Here is a 20,138-nt window from a genome sequence, read left to right as displayed (position 1 = left end):
GTAGTGTCTCCAAAAATAAAAGCAGATTTTACTTAAACACACTCACACACAAAATATAACATTTATAAAATCTGATTTATAAAACGAAACAACTGTTTTGTGTTTGTTGGTAAAAATTAACAGCATCAATGTCAGAATTAAATGTAAAAACATAAAAGTACCTTTTTGACTTTTTCCTTTGTTTCTTCATCCCTCTTTTCCTCATCCTTGAGTTTATTTTCCAGCTGCAGACAGGACGAAGAAACATCACCGTTTTTAACAGAGAAACAATGTTGTTTTAGTACTTTATGCTTTTCGCTTATGCACAAATGACATATAGGATTTATTTATTTATTTAGGAGAAAGACCTGATTGACTCTGGATAAAGCTGCTACACTGGCAACACAAACGGAATTTGCAGTTCAACAAACTAAGTCCATGGAAAGAGCACTTCAGCGATACACCACTACAACCACCTGATCTTCAACTGGTTACATACACAAAGAAAATAATTCCTGTGTTAGGCTGAACATCACCCTTTTAGGCAACACTGTTCTACCTGTTGCTCCTACTGCTTCTGTGATCTCTACAAACACATCACCTGCTTCCTGCATCCCTGCTGCCCAGATACTGACTGTGTGCATAAAGTGAAACAACTCTGACAAACAACTCTCATGCCTCCGAACGAGGCAGAATTTTCTTGTAAAACAAAGGGGGGCCTACCAAAAACAAGTTTGGGAACCACTGCTGTAGACAAACACCAGGGTCCTCTCTGATGATGGCCGCCGCCCTCACATCTTATATACACACAGACACAAAGATGTTCCACAACTCTTACATGTTGCCTCGTCTCACCTTCCCTTCAAGGAGAGACATTTATAACTGTTTTTCACTGAGCTGTTGCCTCCCTTCTTCCACAGATGATCTATCATCTAACCCCCCACAAACCTGAACGTCTCTGACTTACTGCCGCGGCCGCTGTGTGTGTCTGTGTAGAACACATGTGATAGAGCATAAGACACGTTTGTGAAGCTAACCTAAGTGACAAAATGATACAACTGTTACTAAAGTGATATGGTTAAAAAATGTGATCAATACATAGAATAAAGAAATTTCCACCACATGGCACAGAGAAACCTGCAGCGTTTGCTTCCCCCAAACTGTCTGCAACAGAACAAACGTTTTCTACTGTTGAAAAAGAAGCTCTTTCTTGTGTGTGGACTGCAGAGAAAAGGAGAACATATTTGTGAGGCTGATGTTTCACGAGGACAGACCACCAAGCTCTGACAATGCTGCTGAGCACCAAAGGGATTCATAGGGTGAGAATGAGTATCACCTGCTGGTCTGTTGTTATTTACCGCCCAGGTTCTCTGAGTCATGCAGCTGACTGTCTATCTCGTCTGCTTCTGCCTGTTTCTTCACATCTCACTTCGGATGCAGATCTTGAAATGGTAGCTCAAATTTCTGCTGCCATGTCGTCACTTCCAGTTGCTGATTTTCATTCTGCCTGTTCGACTTGACCTGAACTGCTTGCTTTGCTCTCATAAATACAAAGTGTTTTGTCTGCCTCAATCAAATCACTTGCACCTTATTACAACATCTATAATGAACTCTCAACTCTAAGTAATTATGTTCTCAGAGGCTCATTGCACCATGTACAGTGAGACCTACATTGATTGCAGTAGCACATGAAAGTCACCAAAGGATTGTGAACACAAAACAAAGATTAAGAGCTCTCTGCTGGTGGCATCGACTGACTACTACTCCAAATGGCCTCAGCTTGCCTTTTCACCTTCTGCTACTACTAATGATGTTGTTCAGCTCCTCTCGTCTGTCTTTAGTCGTCACAGCAACCCAGAGAACATTAATGTAACAGACAAAAGTACACAGTTTACCTCTGAAGCATTTGACTCATTCCTCCATAATACAGGCAACCCTCACAGCAGAACATCTGTCTACTGCCCAGCTGCAAATGGAGCAATTGAATGGTTTCTTCGTGACCTCTGCACCTGCATCCAGACAGCAATCCAGCCGTCACAGCCATGGAAGCAGGCTTCAAGTTTATGGGACAACACTGCATGTAACCACTTCCTTCTCTCCCTATGAACTGATGTATGGCAGAAAGATGGGTACTTAACTAGACAGACTCTCTTTGCCTTCTGTCTACTGTAAGAAATATCAGCTGAAGAGGCAACGTTACACTGATGCTGAGCGTCATGAATGGAAGCCTGCTTTTCTACCAGGAGAGAGAGTGAGGATGAGGAAACCACATCACACTGTTAAAGGACCCCAGAATTCCTCCTCCTGTAACAGTAACAAAAACCAAAGGCTTCTTGCTGAGTGATGGAAAGATCTGGAATGGCACTCGTCTTGTATGCTGTCCCTCAGTGACTATCCCCAAGACTGCCATGTGTCAAGCATGAGCCTCTCTGTCACAAAGACCATATTGTGCCATAATAGTTGTGCTTGCTGTACTTTAGTTTAACAGAATGGATTACCTGCCACCAACGCAATAAGAACTGCATTAAAAACATAAATAGGAACAATTATTTATTTTTCATTTTACATAACATTCTAAATATTTACAGGTTTATTCAGTCTTGCAGTTTGTAATATTCAGATGTTACAACTGTTGTTATGATTTAAGTTCAGTGTTGGGAAAGTTACTTTTAAAATGTATTCCACTACAGAAGACATGCCTCAAAATGTATTTTGTAACGTATTCAGTTACGTTACTCAATGAGAGTAAAGTATTCTGAATACTTTGGATTACTTAATATATTATCATGCATTTTACAACTACATGAATGTACTATTGCTGTGTGATTTATTACTATTACTGAAGGTTAATCGCCTTACTAACACCAACTAGATTTTTAAAAATTATTATAAATGAGTAACAGTAGGCGGACATCATGTAAGGCTGCACTTTTAGCAGCGATCTCATATAGAAAACTATTCCGCGCGTATAAGAAACGGGTCCACGGCTCTGAACCGTAGTAAAGGGACCTCTGGCTAATACGTCGGGTTCTGTGTTGGACTCTTAGCCGAAAACTAGCTTTACTTTGTTGTCTGGGTCGAGTTTTTTGGTAGCGAGAGACAGAGAGAGGTGTTGAAAGGCTGCTCCAATGGAACTTATTGTTTCGGAGGAAAAAACAAACACAGTGTACAGTCGAGTCACTGTACACTTTCCTGTACACTGTATGCCGTACACTAACAGCATCTTCAGCTCCACCTGTCTCTACATTGGCTCCCATCAGGGCTGTTTACTGAGCCCCTCTGCTGTTCACGCTGCTGACACATGACTGCAGCGCTACATCTTCCTCTAATCGCATGATTAAGAACGCAAATGACACAACATTGGTGGGTCTCATTATGGACTGCATATATCTATCTTAAAGAGGATGTGAAACGATCGGTGCAGTGTCAACAATCTAATCCTGAATGTCAAGAAGACCAAGAACTTGATCATCAACTTCAGGACAAAACAATCCAGTCATTCACCACTAATCACTGACATCTGAGCTGTGGAGGTAGTCAGCAGGGTCAACTTTCTGGGGGTACAGATAACTAAGAAGTTAGACTGGTCACCAAACACATGAGCACTGGTTAAACAGTCTCAGCAGTGTCTGCACTGTGTGATGACGAGTAAATGCACCCGAATTTCATTCTGATGCGCACCAGCTGTTCTGAATGACAGTTGGTGCGCATCACATGTTCTGGTGATTCTATTCTATTCTATAGTGTTTCAATCACCAGAGAAAGAGATCTGATTAAACATGGCAGTCATGTAAATGCAGGAAGTTAGTGTATAAAAAATGAACCTGTTGTTTTGTGGAATCGAGCTCATTTCTCAGTCTCTCCATTTCTCTCTCCATCTCCTGTTTCTCTTTCTGGGCTTGACTGATGTTTCCATAAAGCTGCAATTAAAAAGAAACAAAGACAGAGAAGACAAAAGTACATTTTTATGTTTTTTGTTATAGCATGTGGGTGATTACACAGAGGCAACAAATTAATTACTATATGGAATCAGAAGAATGGAGAACCTAAAGAAACAACCGTGTTTGAATTTCATTATAAGTAAATTAATTAAGCTTTGTCTTAAATTAAGAGTTTTCCTATAAGAAGAGAGTATGTGTGACAACAACACACACTGTCTCAATGAGGTCAACAAATTTCTCTGTACATTTTCAACCAACAACAACACCCTGAAATAAAAGACAGTCTTCACCCTGATGAGAAAACACTGAATCTCAGAGTGACTGATGTCTGTAAAACTCTGAGGAGAGTGAATGTATGAAAGGCAGCAGGACAACATTCAAGGACGAGTACTCAGAGAGTGCTGAGCACAGATGGGCAATAACGCGTAATCCGATTACATTTTCAAGTAACGAGTAATGTAACAGGTTTACTTTTTTGGAGGAGTAATCAGTAATAAGTAACTATGTCCTCTGCTCTTCACCTGAGCTTTACACAATCGGAGGACACAGTCACATACAAATTCAACATTATGACACCCCCACCTCTGTCTTCTGAGTGATGCTTTCACTGACCTTTGATTCCAGTGTAGGAAATGTTTCCATCAGCTTCTGAATGATTCCATCCTTCTCCCTCTCAGATATGATGATCTGTCAGAAAGAAAGACAGACAGATGTTGATGTTTCTGCAGCGCTTTGTTGATAAAAGTGACAAAATTATTGAAGCTTCACAATGTGAGCAACATGTTTCCAACCATTGTGTCCTGATTGGTGTTTATTTTTCAGTGATACAGACTGTAGAGAGTAATATGTAAAGAATCTAAATGATTTTAATTACAGTCATAAACACATAAAAACTAAAATCACTTTATTTCTTAGAAATTGTATTTAAACACAACTACTGAGGATTAGTGCTACTCTGCTCCAGCTTATGACCTTCAACCACACAAGTCTCATATACTCTACAGTCTAATAGCACATTTATTTTTGTTGTCAGTTTAAGGTTTGTAGAATAATAATGAACTTAAACATAATCACAGCTTTTACAAGGATACAGTAACGTGTCTTTAATGAAATGAACATGTGCAATATTCTCACTCTTATCTTTGTCTCTTCACACACAGTTAATCACATCAAACATAACAATAAACAGAAGTTTTAAATCTCACTTCACTTACTGCTATTTGATCAGGTGTGTGATAACATCAATATTTAATATGACGCTCAAATTTCAACAACACAAAATGCTGTCAGTTTAAAAAAAACAAAAATAAATAAAAAATATTCAGCTGTGATAGATTCCTGCATATCAAACACTCTGATTTTACCACAGACTTTTTCTTCTTTGCTGTGGAGCATTTTTTACATTGTGTCATCCTATTTTTCCCACATCCATAAAATCTCTGTAAAGGAGGTGACAGTGTTCATTTACTGAGATCCACAGTTTGCATATCATTAGTTCTTTTTCTCATATTTAAGACTTTTAGATTTAGATTAGTTTATTTATATTGTACAGTCTGATGGTGAGTAAATACTGATGTTTACAATTATACTTTTCACAAAGAGAGTTAAAACAGCAAAATCACAATGTTTATAACTGAAAGACAAACCTCTGGATTTTTGTTCTCCAGCTGATTCTTCAGTTTCTCTGATGTTTGTTGGAGCTGATTGATGATTTCAGTTTTCTTCTCTAACTGCAGCTGAAATGTTACATGAAGAAAGAGCAGAAGGAAGAAATGTTCATGTTTAAGACACAATAATGAAACACAACCAGAATCACATTAAAGCTGTATGATGTAAATATAAGGGAGCTGATGTAGCATGATGTTAACAACATTAAGTGTTGTGGGATGATGTGAAAAATCTTGGATTGTTGGATGTCAAAGTTGTGTTTGGTTAATGACACACAAACTGCTGCTGGACAAAACTGCAGGAATATAAGTGCACAGGTCTGTGATCATTGGGAGGATGACAGCATCACATGTGTCCATGTTTACCTCTGTGTGCTGAGTGATGCTGAGCTTTGAATCCAGTGTAAGAAGTGTCTGCATCAGCTTCTGAATGAATTCAGTCTTCTCTATCTCAGATTCGATCATCTGTCAGAAAGAAACACAGACAGACAGATGTTGATGTTTCTGCAGAACTTTGTTGGTTAAAGTGAAAAAAACTATTGAAGTTTCACACTGTGAGCAACATGTTTCCAACCATTGTGTCCCCTTACTCAATCTGATTGGTGTCTTTTTAATGATACAGACTGTACAGAGTAATTTATAAAGAAAGTAAATTATTTTATTTACAGTCAAACACAAGAAAACTATCGATCCACTCTCTAGTGCTTATCCTTCCCAGGGTCAGAGGGGGGGGGGGGGGGCTGGAGCCTATCCCAGCTGTCTTAGGGTGAGAGGCAGGGTACACCCTGGACAGGCCGACAGTCTGTCGCAGGGCCAAAAACACATAGACACAGACAACCATTGGCACCCAAACAGTGGGAGGAAGCCGGAGTACCCAGAGAGAACCCACACAATCATGGTGGTTAGCATTGTTGCCGCACAGCAAGAAGGTCCTGAGTTCAATTCCACCATCAGGCCGGGGTCTTTCTGTTTGCATGTTCTCCCTGTGTTTGTGTGCGTTCTCTACAGGTACTCTGGCTTCTTCCTACATCTCAAAGACATGCAGTTAGTGGCGATAGGTTAATTAGTAACTCTAAATTCCCCGTAGGTGTGAGTGTGAATGGTTGTCTGTTTCTATGTGTTAGCCTTTTGTAAATAAATACAGACCCTGGAGAGGTCAGGTGTCTATCACAGGGCTAACACTGTATAAAAGGCTCTGAGATTTTATGTTCCTGAAATATTGTTCTGAGTGAGTTTATGGGAAATGACGTAAGCATAAGTTTGATGTGCTGTGCTGCTGCTCCAGAGGGAGAGAGGGTACTTCTGGGTCAGTTTTTGGTTATCGCCTCATGATGTAAGCTGTGTTCCTGTTTGCAATCCTTCACAGTGATACTCCAAGTGTTAAGTCAATGCCTGAAAGTAAGTTACCTTAAATATGTTTATTTACAAACTCCAGTTTTACCGTGGCTTCAATTACTTTCTACTGAGTTATAACCAATGTTCCCTCTAATTTTTCATGTGTCTAAGCAAACACACAAAGTCCCTGAGCGATCCCTTGGACCACTGTGAGCAACATTAAACATGTGCACTGTGGTCACGCCGGCATCGGATCTATCCAAGTTACATGGTTTATTAAAATAATCAAATTACAGCATTTACATTTATGTTAGACTACTTTTAATTAAGGGCTAATTTAATTAACCCACTTACAATGAAAATTAAAAAACAAATCTTGTTCATGACCTGTTTATGTTAACACTATTGGAAGTAAAAATAACTTGAACTCACAACTTTCTTTTTTTTCTTTTTTTTTTTATAAAGCTCTGACTTGTATTATGCATACGAGTCTGTGGCCTGTGAGAGAGTCCTGTAACTCTGTCTGCAAAATATAGTAAATAATGACCAATGTTGGGCAATTAATTATATAGTTACTTCTTCAAAAAAAAGTTACTGAGTTTTGCAAACAAAGTTTTTTGCAGCTATTTACCTAAAAATGCAGCCAAGGTGTTTTTTAGATAAACATTTCAAACTATTTACAGAACAATCAGCTGTTCTGCATCAAATTTGATGCCACACAAATTATTTGTGCCACTCCAAAATATTATTTCTGTCCACTATGAGATAAAGGAGAACAACAGCCTGATACCTGCAGGCCTGGCAGCAGGAGATGTATCACTCCTGTAACATCTCTAACATTCAGCAGTTGCCTCATTGTTCTGACCAGTGTTGGGAAGGTTACTTTTAAAAGGTATTCCATTACAGATTACAGAATACATGCCCCAAAATGTATTCTGTAACGTATTCCGTTACGTTACTCAATGACAGTAACGTATTCTGAATACTTTGGATCACTTAATATATTATCATGCTTTTTACAACAACGTGAATGTACTATTGCTGTGTGATTTATTACTATTACTGAAGGTCCGCGACTCCGAACTGTAGTAAAGGGACCTCTCACTAATACGGCGGGGTCCCTGTCGGCTCGTAGCCGAAAAATAGCTTTACTTTGTTGTGTGGGTCAACTTTTCTTGCGAGAGACAGAGAGAGGCGTTGAAAGACTGCTCCAACAAAGCTTATTGTTTTCGGAGGAAAACACGAACGCGGTGTACAGTCGAGTCTTAATAGCTTACTTACAACTGGGCTCGTCAGGCACTCTTCTTGGCTGCAGTGGTTATTATTATATTTACATGCTTCCAGCTCCCGTTTTTCCTCGACGACAACTCGTACCTTTCCACTCCCCTTTTTCTCCCTCCTCGTGCTCACAGACCCATAACGTGTATGGCAGTCCATTCTCCCTGCAACATGGACTACACTGCCCATGATGCTACATTCTTTAGAGCTATGCTTGTAGCATTCTGCCTGTTAGCTTAGCACAACAACAACAACAACGAAAAGGCGCTCTCTCACCCAGGAAACACACAGTCGCAGAGAGACAGAGAGAGAGCGTCGCCCTGTAACCATGGCAACCGTAACGCTGCCGCCTGGAACAACAGAACGTAGCTGTCAAACAAAACCCAAACAGTCCTGACCCGCAACAATATGAAACAGGAAAGTACCGCAGTGTAATCCATTTATTTCAACAAAGTAACTGTATTCTGAATACCACCTTTTTAAACGGTAACTGTAACAGAATACAGTTACTCATATTTTGTATTTTAAATACGTAACAGCGGTACATGTATTCCGTTACTCCCCAACACTGGTTCTGACACACAACAAAACTATTGACTACACTACACACTAACTACAAAAGACAACACACTAACTTTAGCCTCCAAACACGCTAAACGTTGCAAATCTCTCACATCTCAAAACACCGCTGTCAAACTCCCCCCCTTCCTAAACAACTAAATACCATGTTGCTATATCATTTTTTGATTGGTCGACATGGTACATTTTCCCACCAATAGGAAAGAGTGTCAGGTTAAGGCTGTGTGCAGGTAGGAGTGGAAGTAGAAGGACCCAAAGTGCAGACACTCGGAGGCAGAAAGTGGCTCAAAACTCAGCTTTTATTGCTGGATGGCAAAAAGTAACAGAAATCCAAAATCCAAATAAACTTACATGACCAGGCAAACAGAACACACAGCATAAATGAGAGTAGATCACAACACAGACACAAAGAAACACGGGGCTTAAATACACAGAGGGAGCAATCAGGGAATGGGTAACAGGAGGGAAACACAGCTGGGACAAATCAGGCCTAACGAGACAAGGGGAAGCAAAACCAGACACATTAACATCAGACATGGACTTTCAAAGTAAAACAGGAAACATAACACAGACTCACAGGCAGGCACTTTAACAAAGGGAACAGAGACGTGGGACCAGGGCAGACACAGACACTGACTGGATGCGGGGATACAGCAGACAGGGGAGACAGCAACATGGAGCACAGACAGAAAACCAGAACACTAAAACTCTAACCAAACCCCACCCAGAGAACCTAAACTAAGAATAATCCTAAAACCCATAAAGCAAAGCTAGAATATAATGAAATAACAAAATCAAAGAACCAAAAACACAAAACACTGGGTCAACGACCCAGGGACCCTAACAAAGAGTAGGTTTTTTTTTTTTTTGGTTTTGTTTTTGCTCACAGGAGGAGAGTGCCTTTAAGCACTTTCCTTATAGTATACCGGTATATAAACAACGATAGTATTCAGGGGAAAAAAACAAACATTGCATACTTTTTTTTAAATCACAACTCTGGTTTTACGTGGCCTATCAACACAATTTAAAAACTGGTATAAAGTCCACACTTTTTCCATCAATTGTTCTGTCCTGCTCACATCTCCAATGGTTTTGCACGTTGTCATTAACGTAGCTTCATTCCACATCAGCCACGCCGCTCTGCTAGCTAAAACACTGGTGTCGGCACATAAGGACGCTGTTATAGCCTGTCAACAATGTTGATTAGCTGTGTATATGCGAATGTGAATCGCATCATTGGCTGGAGCAGCCAGTCACCGGTCACATTGGAAAACAGAATGAATTGTTAAAGTATTTATTTTAATTTCAATTCAGGTTAGATTTTTTTTGTGCGCAGAGACCGTGCCAGCAGTGCGCGATTGCAAATGCGCGCAGCTTAGAGGGAACATTGGTTATAGCGCGTTTTCATGTGGTGAATAAGGGATGTGCCGCCATAGTGTAGTAATTTTATTCAGCCACACGATGGCGCATTTAATGATGGTTAGAGACAGTGAATGTCTCTGCTTGTAGTATGACGTTGCCACCGTGTTTAATCTGAGTTCTCTGTATGTTTGAACCCAGTAATTATTTATTTATTTAAATAATATAATAATAATATAATTAATTATTAATACTATTATTTATTTTATTATTTATTTATTTAAATAAACACAAACACACATATGACAAATAAATAACAAATAACAAATACGAACCTTTTCTTTAATGTTCTGTAGGTTCTTTTCAGCTTCCTCCCTCCTCCCTTGTTCCTTCAGGAGTTTCCTCTTTGAAGTTATTGGCAACTGAGAGATGGCAGACAAACAAAGTACAAATACTTGTTACTGTACTTCAGTAGAATTTTCAGGTATCTGTACTTTACTTGAGTATTTATTTTTCTGAGAACTTTTTAAGTTTACTTTAGTTTTTGCACTTTGGATATTCATCACTTTGAGCCTCCAAACATCAAACCAATTTGAGCCAGGATGAGGATATCGCATAAATACAGATGACATGTGCCAAAGTCAGGGGTTAAAGAGTGTGTGTGTGTGTGTGTGTGTGTGGGGGGGGGGGGGGGTAGCACATGACTTTGTCACACAAAACGGGCTCATTATTACTTTTGGTTTAACCCTCGTGCGCCCCGTTGGCGGCAGCCAAAAAAAAAAACCAAAAAAGAAAGAGGCCACACAGAGACAAAGGGGTAGCGAAGAGGAGCGCAGGAAAAGGTGGGTAGGTTGGTAGGGGGGCGTCCCCACCCCTAACCAACTACGTTCCAGAGTGAGTTGGGGGGGGGGGGAGGAGGAGGAGGAGAAAGGAAAGAGAAACAAGCAAGCAAGCAAGCAAGGAAAGAGAAACAAGCAAGCAAGCTCGAGGGGGTTGGGGTCTCTCGGGACCCCGGCCCAGTGTGTGTGTGTGTGTGTGTGTGTGTGTGTGTGTGGAGAGAGAGAGAAGGGAAACAAGCAAGCAAGCGAGCAAGCTCGAGGGGGGGTGGGGTCTCTCGGGACCCCGGCCCAGTGGGGGAGGGAGGGGGAGGAGAAAAGCCGAAGGAAAAAAAATTACACTGCGTGCAGGGGGGTGGTGGTGGTGCTATGGGGGGGTCCGCGCGGACCCCAGCGTGACAAAGGGACAGTGTTTTTTTTTGGGGGGGGGTGGTGGTGTTGGTTTTTTTTTTTGTGTTGCTTCTTGTCACTAACACGCTACACTACGTTGCGTGTCACGCAGAAATACACGGACTGGACAAATGGTGTGTTTAGATATATATTTATTTTAATCGAATGATATGTTACATGAATCATCATCATCATCATCATCATACAAACAAACAAGAAGGACTGAAATAGAAAACAAAAACAAAGGCTCCCAACCGGGGGGGACTTGGACACCCCGGGGGTCGTGATGGACGCACAAGGGTTACATTTGTAAAAGGAAAAAGCTGAAAATTGAAATAGTTAAAAGTTGAAATGTGAATAGTTGATTTTTGTATTATATGATTTATTTATTACATTTTATGTGGAGTGAATAAATAAAAGTATATTTACGGTGGCCCCTAGAGACAAAGCACATACAAACTTCAAATCACGTACGAACTCTGAAGCATGTACAAACTCCAAAACACGTAAAAACTCCAAAACACGTAAAAAGACGTACAAACTCCAAAACACGTACAAACACATACAAACTCCAAAACACGTAAAAACACGTACAAACTCCAAAACACGTACAAACACATACAAACTCCAAAACACGTAAAAACTCAGAAGCACATAAAAACTCAAAACACGTACAAAAGACAACAGAAGTGCTCCAGGATGCTAGGGGCAGTGTTGAACTTTTGTTACCGAGTGGCTACACAAGCCAGCAAGTACCAACGACCGGATTTGGTGTGTGGTAATAACAGGTAAATGAACTTTTTTTTTTAAATTATTTGAATATATATGAGTGCCTGTGTATAAATACACAAAGAATACACATATGCTTTCAATTGTGTAATTTAAGTGATCTAGTAGCTCTGCTTTGGAAGTTCAGTTCATGCTAGAAATGTGTCTTGGAGTTTGTACGTGTTTTGTCTCTAGGGACCACCGCATATATTTATATATAAACATATATAAATAAAACCGCTTTTTTTTACGTTAGTAATTCCTTTTGTGCATAATTTTATAATATTGTTAATAATAAATTAATTAAAGCAACAAAACAACCTGAAGAGCCAGTTCGGAGCCGAAAGAGCCGGCTCTTTTTAGTGAGCCGAACCGAAAGAACCGGGTCTCTAAAAAGAGCTGGAAATCCCATCACTAGTATACTCGGGCCAGAGGAGGAAAAATCAGTTTTTGTCAGTCATGTGACCCACCTGTCATGTGACTCAGACTCGCTCTCCTCCAGTCCTCATTAATAAAGTGCTTTACAAACCCAAATGTGATCCTCTTAAACTGGTTTTTAGTTTTACTGTCGTTATTTTCCTCTCAGTTCTCGATTCTCTCACTAGTTAGCATACATAAACTAATGTAAGTCTAACAACTGCAACCAACCACGTGACGTCATGTTCCGTACTGACAGAAGATGGCGCTAAACATGTTTTTAAAACTTTAAGCACTTATTTCTTAAATCCAGCTTCACAGTTACATCTATGTCAGTGTTTGAGGGCTCAGTGTGTAAATTAGCCTTTATATGTCCAGCTTTCATGTCCTCTTAAAGGTCCAGCTGCTGTATTTCACAGACACTGAAAAGAAAGAGCTAACTTCACTTGGAGATGGAGAAATCCCACTTTAACTTATTTATTGCTCATCTTCTGTTCAGAGTAAAAGTTTCCCTCCACAATGGAGGCAACAGAAAATAGAGGGTTTTTTTATTTTTCTTCTTTTTGTCGCTCAATCTCTACTTAAGTAATTCAAGCTAATTACATTTATTAGAATTAAAATTTACAGTGAATTAATGTTTGTATTCCCATTTACTGATATTATTATTATTATTATCATTATTAGTTAGCTTTGCACAAAAATAGCTGGTAGAAACGTCCAAAGAGCTACTTTTACTTTCTTACTCTGAGTACATTTCAGAGTTTTTACTTGTAAAGAAATTGAATCAGTTGTTCAACTTTTACTGAGTATGTTTAAACTCTAGTGTTTGTATTTCTACTTAAGGACAGAATGTCTGGACCTTGTCACCACTGGTGTCATTAGGATGAAGATTTGTGTCAGTCTGTGAGATTGTACTCTTAATGTTTATATTATCAATGGTAATTATGTGAAGGTGCATTTCGGCATTTGTTATGGAGTAACACAAAACTAATACAACACAGTGTAATGGATTACTTACTCCAGGTAATAAATAATGTAACACATTACTTTAAAGTGTAACGGGAATTAAAGCATGAGCACAACACTGATTAAAGCCACAATCAATAAATCTGCACATATGAGATAAAACACAATGATGCGATAGAAAAACTTGTTTGTCATTCTTGGGTTGTATTTTTAAATCAATATGGGTTTTTTTTTATTAATGAGCACGCCTATTGTCTTTGTTGGTGATGTGTGTTGTCATCAACCAAAGTCCAGGAAAAGCTTGATTATATAAAATAATTTCATCAGTAGCAACATTTTTACTAAAACAGAGACTGTGGTGACATTACTGAAGTAGTAATCTGATAATGATAAATGAAAACACACTGTTTTCACATTATTTCTGCTTCATTCCTTTAATATCAAAAGAGAACTCTTTCTACTCACTCTAGTAAATGCACATAAGGCACATAATGTACATAATGTCTGTGTGGTAACCGTGTGCAGTTTTTTTCTTTTTCTGTTGAGCATTATTTCAGGTAGTTTTATTGTGAAATCCTGAGAAGTATTTAATTTAATTTTTGAAAAACAGTAAACATTTTTATATTTAACTTATTTGTGTTTATCTACTCACGCATGAAGTCTGCTTCTCAGTTGTGGTAGAAGAACTGCTGGGATTGAGTAGCTCTGTCTCTCTGGCTTTCTTTTCAGAGGAACCTTTATCATCTACTGAGTCAGTCTGATCCTTTGGCCTTCTGTTGTTCTCTTTTTGAAATTAAAATTAAATAAGAAGGAAATGCCCAAACTTGGATTAAAATATTAAACCTCTCATCAGAGTCTCAATGAAAACATTGATTTATAGTAGTGAAAAATAATAATTAATCAGTGACTTACTCATCATGTGTTTCCTCTTTCTACGTAAAAGAACAACAACTGATAAAATTAACAGCATGATGCAAAGAGCCAAACTAACAGCCAAACCGATGATGACAGCTGAAGAACTGGACGGGATCTCAAAGAAATCCTCTGAAATAGTAAAAAACAAAACACATTTCTAGAATTCTGGAATTCAGATGTTCAAAAAGTGTTTCTATCATAAATGTCAGTAGCGGTTTTGGATACGGGCGGTTGCCCGGGGCGGCATCATAGTGGGGGGCGGCATCACGGGCATCGGCAAAAAAAAAAAATTCTCGTACTCATGCTGCCCCGATGTCATGCCAGCGCATAATATACAGCTTGATGATTTAAAGTCTCAGGGAGGGAGCGAGGGAGTGCTCGCCCCGGGCACCAAACAGGCTAGGACCGCCACTGATAAATGTAATAATTTAATTTGAACCTGGAACATGTATGTGTGTCTCTCTGCTCTGGTTGGTGTTCCTCTGTTGGACTCTGCAGGTGATGTTGTTGCTGTGTCTCTTCTCCACAGTCACTGTGCTGCTGACAGTATAGAGGTCATCAGGACCTCTGAGGGTCTCTGTAGGTCCAGCAGAGAGGAGGTTTCCCTCACCGTCCAACCACAGCAGCTCAGGCTCTGGATACCAGCCTGCAGACTCACACTGTAACACCACTCCCCCTCTGTTTTTGTCAATCCCTGATAAACTGATGATAGGTGAGGTGGCAGCATCTGATGCTGAGCAAAAGAAAACATGAAATTTAAAAGTCAAGGGGCATTAATGATATTATAAGATTCAAAAATATACTTGTGTACCAGTAAAGCTAATAGAGTTCTGAATTTCTAAGTTTGGTCACTTACAAAGAAATGAAATGTCTCAATTTTTTTTGTCATGTCTTAATTTTAAACAAGGAAAAAAGACCATCAACCAAAAGCCCAGATAAAATGTTACAGAATCAATTTCTTCCAATTCAACCTCTCCATCACCATGGGCAAGAACAAAGAACTTTCAAATGATCCCAGGGACAAGACTGTACAATGCAAGACCATCAACATGAAGCTACTTACCAACAACTAGCTTGACTAAAGCTTCTTTTTCCAAATCTGGAATAAAGCATTTGTATGTCCCTGTATCGGCAAATTTCACTTTGGATATTTTCAGTGAAATATTTCCATACTTGAGTTCATCAACAAACAATGACGTCCTTCCTTTGAAAGAAGGATTTTTTAATTTTTCGAGTTCCTGACTGGCACGTGAAACATAGACAAATCTAGGGTCAAGCGAAGATCTTGTCCACTCCAGTGTCTTTGTAGAAACATCGTATGCAGGTTCCAGATGACATGGCAAAATTACATCATCACCAGCTCTTGCCACCAGTGCCTGAGATGGACCAATCAACTGAGGCTGACCTGAAAACAAGTAATCATAATTCTTAAATAAGAAATGGCCAGAAGGGATTGTTTTTAGCATTATCTCACAATATTTTTTTAAATTACTGAACCTAAGGGTGTGATGTGGAGACTCGATGTATCTAAACTGTAAACTTTTATGTTCACCCCAAGTTGTTATTTCCCTTTAAGAGACAATTCACCTCAAACTGTCATGTATTTATGTCTACACTAAATTGGTGCTAGCAGAGGCCAACAGCATCACATGGCCTCTGCCAGTGGATTATGGCAGATGAGCGAAGAGCATGAATTGATTCTAAATATCACAATCACTATCAATTTGTAATGGGCTAAAATTTTTTCAGCAATTCCCTGCAAGATGTAGCTGTGCAGTCAGCCATGTCTCTAACAAGCATATTCTCTGATTCTAAAACTATTAAGATTATGTTGGTGTCAGAGTACAGTGTATGTTGATGTATAATACTGTATACCTATCCTATTCAAATCCCTCTGCTGACAGAAACTGAAAAGCTGTTCTGTATCCTGCCAGTGTGACTTATTAAACATGGATCTCAATGAAGGCATGTTTCAAGCACAAATATAAATAATTAAAATGTGTGCTTCAAATATGACAAAAAACCACAACAATATTTATTTATGCATGAATTACCATTACAGACATCCTTTAGGAGAATGTGGAAGATCAGAACACTGAAAGCTTTGAGCAGTGGTTGAGGAAACAGTCCATTCTGCTGATGAGCCATCCTGCAGCTCTGAAAACAGACAGAAAACATTAACACAATAGAAACCACTGCTGACTGGAAAATTCTGTTTTGTGTTTCAGTAACATAAGTTGTACAATTAGGACTAAATGAATTCCTGGGCTCTGTCATCTAACTTGCATATCTACATAAATCATGCTTTTCTTTGTAGCAGTACTTCACTGAGTGTAGATCATCCTATCTGCCTTATGCAATTACAGTACTTTCACCTATTGTAAAGTTACAGATACATCTGGTTTATAGATGACCTGACCTACATGAAAGCTTCAGAACAACTCACACTTGGACTATATTCTTCAAACCAAGTTTGACTCTAACGGTTTTAACAGTTTTTTAGACAGAAACTACATGTCCCATTAATAAAACATTAAATTTAGAAGACAACGCACCTGTTGACTGTGCTCTCTCTCTGCAACTCACTGAATTACTGTGAAAGAAAAACAAGTACAAATGATCAGTGATAGTTTCACTTTCACTGTCTTTGTGTAGGTGAACTTTGAGGCTGTTACTAAGTAACACATAAATTTCAGAAACACTGCAGCGGCAATAAAAAAACAGTGTTAGTGAGGACTGTTTCTTTGTTATCTTATAAAGCTCATAAAGAGTTTGTAGTTGTTTGCTGTATTTTTGCTGCAGGGAGCAGATTTGCTGATAAATCTCTTACAATCTTATAGAAATGTGAAAGTAAGAGTTAAACTGTAAAAAACAAAGTAAAAGAAAGAAAGCTCGGACAGTGTTGTCCATTTGGTTTACCAAATGGACAGATTACTCAGAGAAAATCCTCTTTGTTCTCCCTGAGGGTTAGTCCATGGCCCCATGGTAGTTCTGCCCCTCAACACTTCCATTACACTTCATTACAACTTGGGGCCCGCTAGATATAAGTTTGCCCTCCCCACACATCTCCACAGTTCTCAGTGGAATATAGAGCAATGTTCTACTCCATACTACACACCAGTTAGTGGCAGTAATGTACTGTGGAGGTGTGGTCCCTGGCTCAGCTGCAGGGAGGTGTGGGTCACGTCAATAAACGCTTTACAGTGATAAAAACATATCAGTGTGTCGGGTCAAATTTTATATGTACCATGGTTCATTGTACCATGTGTTCACATTTGCTGGGTATGAGCTTAAAAAAGCCTTTACTTTTGTTAATTAATTTATTTATTTCGACTAACACTCAAAAAATAAATATTGAACAGAAAACAATCCTGTAGAGAACTGCCAAATTAAAATGCTTTATTTTAGGATTATGTTATTCTGTTATTCCAACTTACAGTTTTTTCTGATTGCTTAAGCACATTTTTTGTAACTATTGGCTAATTTTGCAAAACTCTACACACAAATAAAAAAACCTGTCACCCAATCATCAAAACATTGTAGTTCTCTTGCAAAAGCAAACACAGCTAGATTAACTCTTCACACCTTCGTAAAAATGGTGTTTCCGTATCAAACAGTACACACAAGCCATCATCTACTAAGCACACAATGCGCCAACTGCACACTGATGGTATGAATACAAAACACATCTGGCTTTTGCTTTCTCTGTGCACAAGGTAGGCTATGTCAGTTTGAGCTCATACTTCTGTCATAGATCCATAAGCATAGAGGGATCCAAACTTCAAGTACTGGTGTTTATTCAAACACATCAAAACAAACACAAGTGTTTATTTCCAAGTATAGGATTATTTGCAATCGCCATAATGACTATATGGGTTACTTGGTCTGCAGTGAACATGCTTCCTCTGCCCCCAGCATCTGGTCATATAGCAATTCTGTAAAGTAACAATTTCAGTATTTTTACATCAATGGTATTGGTGTGTTTCTCATTGGCATATGGCAGTGCTACAAATCTTTGTGCGAAGTGACTGTGCTAACCGATTCTCATTTCAAGATGTCCTTATGGTACTTGCTACAGTGTAGCGGCTCGAGTTAGGCTGGACCCGTTGGCCAGCTACCCTCAGGGTCATTCCACGGTTGATTACATGGTCCACTATTGTAGCTCTGATGTCATCAGCAATTCTATTTCTTACTCTTCTTACCCTTCCTCTCCCCCCTCCTCATCTTCCTCTCCCCCCTCCTCGTCTTCCTCTTGCTCCTCCTTGTCCTTGTCGTCCTCTTCATCCTACTTCTTCACCTCCACGTCCTCTTCCTCGGCCTCCTCTACTTCTCACTCTTCCTGCTCCCTCCATTGTACTCCACACACACAGCTTACCTGTATTATAGTGCTTAGGCTGATTGCAAAGTGAACTGATTATCTAAAAAAGTTTTCACATGTGAAAGTGTGCCAGACAGTTGGCAAATTAGTGTTAATGATAGCCATACATGTGTATTTTTTGCTAGGAGTGTGTTGGAAATTTGGTAATTGAGTGTTGTGCAGTGAATTGTGCCTACAGTTTTGCAAAGTGTGTGTTACAAAATTGCAAACTGAGTGCAAAGCAGTTTTTGTGCTTTTAGTTTTGCAAACTCAGTGAGTGGTTTTGCTATAAGTCTAAGTATAAGAATTCCAGAAAATGTGCTTCATATTCAGTTGTTTCAGACAGCTGGGCTCCAGAGTTTGTATCAAACAGTCATTTTCAAAGAAGAAACCAAAACAATTCATGTGAGTTGACTCCACCCACTCAGCAGCAGTTTGTGGGTATGTGGCTGTCATGACAGTAAGAAAATCTGAGAAACCTGTTGCTGCAGTGAGTCAGCTCTGTGTTTTATCTCTATTTGGCAAATACGTTAAAGAAAAGCACAAAGACTCAGCCAAGGCTGGAGGTGACCCTTCAAACACTCACCAGGAACACAGATCAGCTTAGACTATGATCTTTTAGTTTAAAATTAACTTGCCCAGTATCAGTGTAACTTAAGCACATAACTAAAACTGAAAGCTCAGAGTTTATTTTAAGTCACCTCGATAGACAAAGTCCTGCTTTGAGTGCAGGTCTCTGCACGACTCCAGGAACAGTTCTTTATAAACATAAACACAGCTTTTCTCACACTTTGCTGCTACATTTGGAGCTTTGTGGGAGCTTTTAACAACTGACAGACATTTTTTCATCTTGTATGTGCTCACAGTTTGACAAAGAAACAACAGTCTGACTTAATTCAGAGTTAATTCAGGAAGATGTAGAAGTAGGTTCTTTTTTGTTTGTTCTCTGACTAAAAACTAAAGAAAAACAAAACAAACAAAAAAGAAATCAAAGAAACAAATAAAGGCAAAGACTTACCACAGGAAAAGACCCAGACTCCGACACTGATCCAAACTGTCAAAGTGAAACAAGTTGCTGGAGCCGAGCAGGAAACAAAAGCTGAGGCAATGATTAACGAGTCACTGCAAACCAGACACTCCGGTCAGATCAGTTTCTAACGTTCATTGCCTTACACACTTGGTATTTATCAGCTAAACACTGAGCATGATGAACACACGGACAGTTGACCTTGATTGCAAACTGCATCAGATCACATGTAAACCAAAGAGGAGTTCAAAATGGTTTCAGGAGTTTCTTATTACCTTCAACAAAAAGGTCATGTTTTTGGTAGCATTTACATTTCATTCTGTC

The 20,138-nt window shown here is 39.2% G+C and overlaps 1 protein-coding gene across 1 annotated transcript in view; it reads right to left on the bottom strand.

The window, feature by feature from the left end:
• LOC106676871 (uncharacterized) overlaps positions 1 to 19,863 on the bottom strand; it is a 123,452-nt gene extending 103,589 nt beyond the window's left edge. Inside the window, exons 1-12 of the mRNA XM_076880270.1 lie at positions 19,806 to 19,863; positions 16,986 to 17,023; positions 16,485 to 16,587; positions 15,494 to 15,835; positions 14,870 to 15,163; positions 14,428 to 14,559; positions 14,168 to 14,298; positions 10,474 to 10,560; positions 5,954 to 6,052; positions 5,567 to 5,656; positions 4,533 to 4,607; positions 3,804 to 3,899 (exon numbers count right to left, since the gene is read on the bottom strand). Coding sequence (XP_076736385.1) covers positions 3,804 to 3,899; positions 4,533 to 4,607; positions 5,567 to 5,656; positions 5,954 to 6,052; positions 10,474 to 10,560; positions 14,168 to 14,298; positions 14,428 to 14,559; positions 14,870 to 15,163; positions 15,494 to 15,835; positions 16,485 to 16,578 — 1,440 coding nt within the window. The 5' untranslated portion in view covers positions 16,579 to 16,587; positions 16,986 to 17,023; positions 19,806 to 19,863. The remainder of the gene's footprint in view (positions 1 to 3,803; positions 3,900 to 4,532; positions 4,608 to 5,566; positions 5,657 to 5,953; positions 6,053 to 10,473; positions 10,561 to 14,167; positions 14,299 to 14,427; positions 14,560 to 14,869; positions 15,164 to 15,493; positions 15,836 to 16,484; positions 16,588 to 16,985; positions 17,024 to 19,805) is intronic.
• Positions 19,864 to 20,138: the final 275 nt, after the last annotated feature.

The sequence above is a fragment of the Maylandia zebra genome, linkage group LG3 (genome assembly GCF_041146795.1).
Source record: "Maylandia zebra isolate NMK-2024a linkage group LG3, Mzebra_GT3a, whole genome shotgun sequence".
Classification (NCBI taxonomy): domain Eukaryota; kingdom Metazoa; phylum Chordata; class Actinopteri; order Cichliformes; family Cichlidae; genus Maylandia; species Maylandia zebra.
The sequence above is the reverse complement of the archived record's forward strand: the minus strand, read 5'-3'. Positions and strand labels throughout refer to the sequence as shown.